Source organism: Euprymna scolopes, chromosome 12, assembly GCF_053919585.1.
Source record: "Euprymna scolopes isolate OS-2025 chromosome 12, ASM5391958v1, whole genome shotgun sequence".
In the NCBI taxonomy this organism is placed as follows: Eukaryota; Metazoa; Mollusca; class Cephalopoda; order Sepiida; family Sepiolidae; genus Euprymna; species Euprymna scolopes.
The window spans coordinates 153,468,017-153,474,016 of NC_136493.1; the positions used below are offsets into that span (position 1 = coordinate 153,468,017).

At 26.4% G+C, this 6,000-nt stretch overlaps 1 protein-coding gene across 1 annotated transcript in view; it reads left to right on the plus strand.

Annotated features, from left to right (window-relative positions):
• LOC145291565 (integrin beta pat-3-like) overlaps positions 1-2,317 on the plus strand; it is a 219,688-nt gene extending 217,371 nt beyond the window's left edge. Inside the window, exon 22 of the mRNA XM_080137631.1 lies at positions 1,857-2,317. Within this exon, the coding sequence (XP_079993757.1) occupies positions 1,857-1,925 (69 nt within the window). The 3' untranslated portion in view covers positions 1,926-2,317. The remainder of the gene's footprint in view (positions 1-1,856) is intronic.
• Positions 2,318-6,000: the final 3,683 nt, after the last annotated feature.

Here is a 6,000-nt window from a genome sequence, read left to right on the forward strand (position 1 = left end):
TTCTTTTTGATGGTTTTGTTAAAGACCTGGCCAAAGATAGTTTAGTTTGGAAGTCAATTTCTTTAAGCCAATCAATGCATGCCAGCATGTAAGATGAACGTTAAACTGATTAAACTAAAATGAATGTTAAGATGAACGTTGTTGATGATGACGATAATTTATGGGAGAAGGGATTGAGAGCAAAGAAGGGCGTTTTACAATAAAATAAACTGAAGTCTTAAGCAGACGGATGTACTATGAGTGAAATGAAAAAATTACTTTTATTTAAATTACATAACTGAATATGGATATCATCATTGGCTATAGAATTAAATATGCAAATTGAAGTTGTATCTTTTTATTTTTGTTTTAATCCAACTTCTGACACCATGTGCAGTTAAGATATAGGAACATTACATAACGAAGAATGACAACAGAACACAAGCATTTGGTTATTCATCTACATGTACGTGAGATCTTTTATTGACTCTGCCATGACAATGCACTCCTTTCCTCCACTTGTGGAGAGCTCAGGTCAAGGATAGATAACTCAGCATTAAATTAATATCTGGAAACTTTTATATTTCCAGAAACGTTTCCAACACTAAAACAACTGATGATCACTTTAGTCTTAATAACATTCACTCTCAGACTTTTACTTTCCATAGTATTCTTCCAAGATTTTAATTTAACATTCCTTGTTTCAAAGCAAACAGCATCTCTTCTAGACAACTTGTATGAAATTCCATGGATAATGTTTCTAAGACACAAATAAAAAGCGACATATTTAATATAAAACCTTGATGTAAACCCACTTTAACATTAAAGTTGTAATTAAATTAATTTTGATACTTTAACATTAAAATTGTAATTAAATTAATTTTAATACGTTAGCATTAAAGTTGTAATTAAATTAATTTTAATACGTTAGCATTAAAGTTGTAATTAAATTAATTTTAATACGTTAGCATTAAAATTGTAATTAAATTAATTTTAATACGTTAGCATTAAAATTGTAATTAAATTAATTTTAATACTTTAACATTAAAATTGTAATTAAATTAATTTTAATACTTTAACATTAAAATTGTAATTAAATTAATTTTAATACTTTAACATTAAAATTGTAATTAAATTAATTTTAATACTTTAACATTAAAATTGTAACTAAATTAATTCTAATATGACTTTTTTGTGTATCGCCTACCAGATGAACTGTCTTGACAGCTTGAAAAACACAATTATTTTAGAATTTAGAGTGGAGGGGGAGTTGTATAAATCGACAAAAACCACATCAAAAAGAATAAAGGAAAAATAATCTTTTAGAAACAATCAAGTTCATTAATATTGCAGATTTTCTAAAGAAATTAAGATAAAGTTTAACATTTTTAAATAAAATGTATTTTGTATTATTTGTATTATTTTTTTTTCATTGTGAATGTTATTTTCATGTTTCGGCTAATCTAACCTTCAACCTTCTTCAGGTGTATCTTGTTAAACTCGGGAATCTTTCTGTCGAGCTCAAGAATTTGCATAGAACTTTAGGCAGAAATATGCAATTGTATTTTTTGGATTGCCCACACTAAGTATTGAACCTTCAACCTTCAGTACTTTATCCATTACCCACGACTTCCTGTGAACAATTCTAGTATGAATTTTAGGAACCTTAAACCTATTTTTGTTTTCAGATGTACAATCTTTCTATTCATCACTATATATTCCTATTTATTACTAATATATAATTTCCTCCAAAACCACTGGCCCTAATGGAGGGGAGACTAATAATAAGACGAACGATTAATATTAACAACTTGTAATTCATGATTATTGCTTCTTATCCAGGATGAACTTTGACCCTTTATTCTTGTTGTTTTCAGCAATCCAATCCGATTTATGAACCAGCAAGTACAACTTTCAAGAATCCGACACATGGTTTAGAGACGTAACAGCAAAACCTTCAACAAAATTTCCACAAAACAGGAAAAAAAAAATTCATTCTGTGCAATTCATCCCCAATTTTTTTATTTTAAACTTTTTTTTTTTTTTTAATAACCCCTAACCCCATAAAAGAAATCCACAAAAAGGTAAAAGAAAACAATCTAAAACCTTTTTCATAATGAGAACATAATTTTTCATAATTTTTATTTTTGTATTTGTAAAAAGAACCGATGAAAAAAAATGTTAAAAAAGCAAAAAAAAAAACAAAGAAACTGTGACCAAAATGAGACGATGAGTGAAAGAAGAGGAAAGAGCAGTGAAAGTGAAAAGTGAGCAAAAGAAAAAAGAATGGATGAGTTAAAGTGAATTTCTTTTTTGCTCAAATATGAACTTAAATGACCTTTCGTTTCTATTTGTTTTTTGTCTGTATATATTGTCGTCGTGCATTGATTTTTAGAATTTTTTCCTTTGTTTTAAATATTTTTTACATAACAAAATATTGTAGGATAAAAGTAAAATCAAACTCTATGCAAAAGAAAACTGTGTATATATATATATATATATATATATATATATATATAACATCATTGAAATATGTATGTATATAATTATATAACAATTATTGAGATACATCTATATTTATATAACAATAATTGAGATATATGCATGTACATATATATATATATATATATATATATATATATATATATGTGAAACGATAATAGTTGTTATTAAGAATTGTTTTGAAAAGAAATTGATCAGAGTGCTCAATTACCAAGATAAAATACAATATCACAAATATAAATCATGTCATACCATTGGTTTCATGTCACTGCACTTATTGATGGTGTCTGAACTTTGCCTTTGAATCAAATTCAAAAGCAAAGTTGATACGTCATCAAAATGTGCTGAGCTATGCAACCAATCATATGACATGATCTGATGTGTAAATATGTTATTGAATTCAAAGGCAAAGTTGATATGTTGTCGTTATGAAACCAATGGTATGGCCCAATCTAATATTTAAATATCCTATTAAATATTTAATAAATTTGACTAGCCATGTTCAGAGATGTTTTCATATATCCCTGAGCAGTTGCTGAATACAGATTTTGAAAAGTTCCATCTGCAAATACTTTGAGATCTACGTATGCCTACTGTCTTAATTTGACATTTTTGGTTTTAAAGTTTTGCGCATCTGAAGAAATGTTTTAAAAATTCCAACGCTACATAAAAGCATGTGCAATGCTTAAAATCAATACTTTGTAATAACTGTCAGTTTGCCTTTATTTACAATCGTCCGAAACCTTGCAGTATTAAGGTGAATCGACCTGCAATGCAGTGTAGATGATGTTTCATAAATGATTAGGAATTTCACTTCATCTAATGATGGCACATGGAAACTGGCAACATTAAAATTTCATTCTTGTTACAACATTTTATATATATATATATATATATATATATATATATATGTAGCAGAACTGGTAAATAGTAAAACTTGAAGTAGGTGCTCAGTACTATTGCAGAGCAAATATTTTTTTAATTTATTACCGTTTTATCTGTTTAGTTACAGATAAAACAGATAAAATGGTAATAAATTAAAATATATATATATATATATATATATATATTCATCTATCTCGTTGGAATACTTTCCAGTATTCTCATTATATAATGAGAATAATGGAAATAGTATTCCAACGAGATAGATGAAAAAGGAACAAGCCAAGTCATACATCCATCAATGTTTTGTCTTTATTGTAAGACTTCTTGCTGAATAAATTGAAGAAAAAAATTACCATTACAATATTTGAAAATATATTTTCAAATATTGTAATGGTAATTTTTTTTTTTTTCAATTTATTAATCCAGAAGAAGTCTTACAGTAAAGACGAAGTATTGATGGACATATAACTTGGTTTGTTCTTTTTTCATATGTGTGTGTGTTTATGTGTGTGTATGTATGCATAGAGAGAGAGAGAGAATAAGATAGAGATAAATGAAAATTAACTGATGATGGATTAAAAATATATTGTTTTGCATCAAAAGTAAAAACAAAAAAAAACAAGGAATATAATCATGGTTATTTCCTATTTTATAGACTTTCATCAGAAAAAGAAAATAGTTTACTCGTGTAAAATAAAAATTTTACACTATTAAAAATGAAACCTTAGAAATTAAAGTTGTAGAATCTGGTTGCAGGAATGGAAAAGAAGTTGAATGTCGAAGATGTAATAAATAATGTCACTATTTTACCCGTCATCAATCAATTTTCTTTGTTTATTAAAGCTCTGTCTAAAATATTGAACATCCCTTTCAAAATAGGATTTATTTGATACTATTCAAATTCTCTCTTATTTTAATATATATTAAATCATTTAAATTCACACAAAAGCTGGGGGAATATCTTACTAAAGCTCAAAATATAATAATTTAATAAAAGTTCTGAATTTATTTATAAAAAAAAAAAAACATTTTTCAGTGAATTCATATCTACCATTAAATTAAATCTGCCCCAAAAGTTTTGCTTTGGAAACAAAAAGTTTAATAATTTAATGGGATAAATACAATTAAGAGAACAATTTTGATGATGACGATTGTTTTTTTTTCTTTTTTTTTTTTTTTTGAAGGGGGGATAAATTGGTGGTTAGATAAAAAAAAAAAAAATTACTTAAGCCTTTTGAAAACATTCTGAATTTCCTATCAAAAAAGTTTTTAAAATATGTACGTAATTGAAATTTCGAAATACTTTCAGATGACAGCTTGTATAACACTGTAAAATTAAAAGTCCATATAAATATTTGTGTCAATATTTATAAAACAATCCCAATCAGATATAGAACCTCAACATACAAGATAGAGCAAATAAATGACAATTTAGAGTTAAATTCAGTAAATTAAAAAAACAATTGACAAATTTATTTTTCAACAAGGAATAACTAATTTTTTGTATTCTTTGTCAAATAAATTTGTTGTATTTTTTTTTATTTACTGAATTTAATTCCAAATTTTTACATATATATATATATATATATATATATATATATACTCGGGTTTTTTTATATTCAAAAGTAATGGACTAATGAATTCAACGAGGTTGTTAGATAGTGCTCAATAAAATAAATCTTAATGTTGGCATACGTTTCCAATACAAAGCTGATCTGCATGGCATTAAGGATTCAACATAAAACACTATTTGTCACCGTGCACTCTTGACTTTGTGTCTGAGAGAGATATATATATATATCTCAGATTAATGAAAATGTTTACAAATAAGTCATTAATTACATATAGCATATAATTACTTTTATGATGACTCAATTTTTATGTGACGGTCAAACTACACGCTGCATCTCGTTTTAATTGTATATATTACATTCAAATATATACAACTGTATACAAAAAAATATGCTTCTGACGATCGGATCTACTGTGAAACTGCAGTAAAGTGTTAAGATAAGCCCTTTTAATTATTTATTCTTGTTATAAAGTTGTATCCAAAAGAATATCATGGAACATGTTTGTGCAAGATTTAGCTGTCTTGATTCGGTTCTGTTCTGAGTTGGAGAAATTGAGTTTTATTTCTTTTTCTTTTCTTTTTTTTTTTTTTTTTTTTTTTTTTTGCAAATGATTCACCACTTATGAAAGACCAATAATCACTAGAAAGCAAATGGAATCGTCAAACGGAAGTTAAAAAAGTAATAGTCATTATTTTCGCATATGTACACATTTCAAACATATTCTTAATATTACAAGCATAATACTAAATAGATTTTAACTCAAAATGGTTCACCATTTACTATTATTTAACAAAAACAAAATTAATCATCTGCACGCAAATATTCATTGCATTATGTTTGGGTCACTAAACTGCGGTTTTACCATATTCTGATGATGCCTAATGTAAGTTAGGAAAGCAAGATGTAACACTACAAACAACTACAAAAAATATATACATAACACGAACAAAAAAACAACACATAACGCGAACAAAAAAACAACACATAACGCGAACAAAAAAACAACACATAACGCGAACAAAAAAACAACACATAACGCGAACAAAAAAACAACACATAA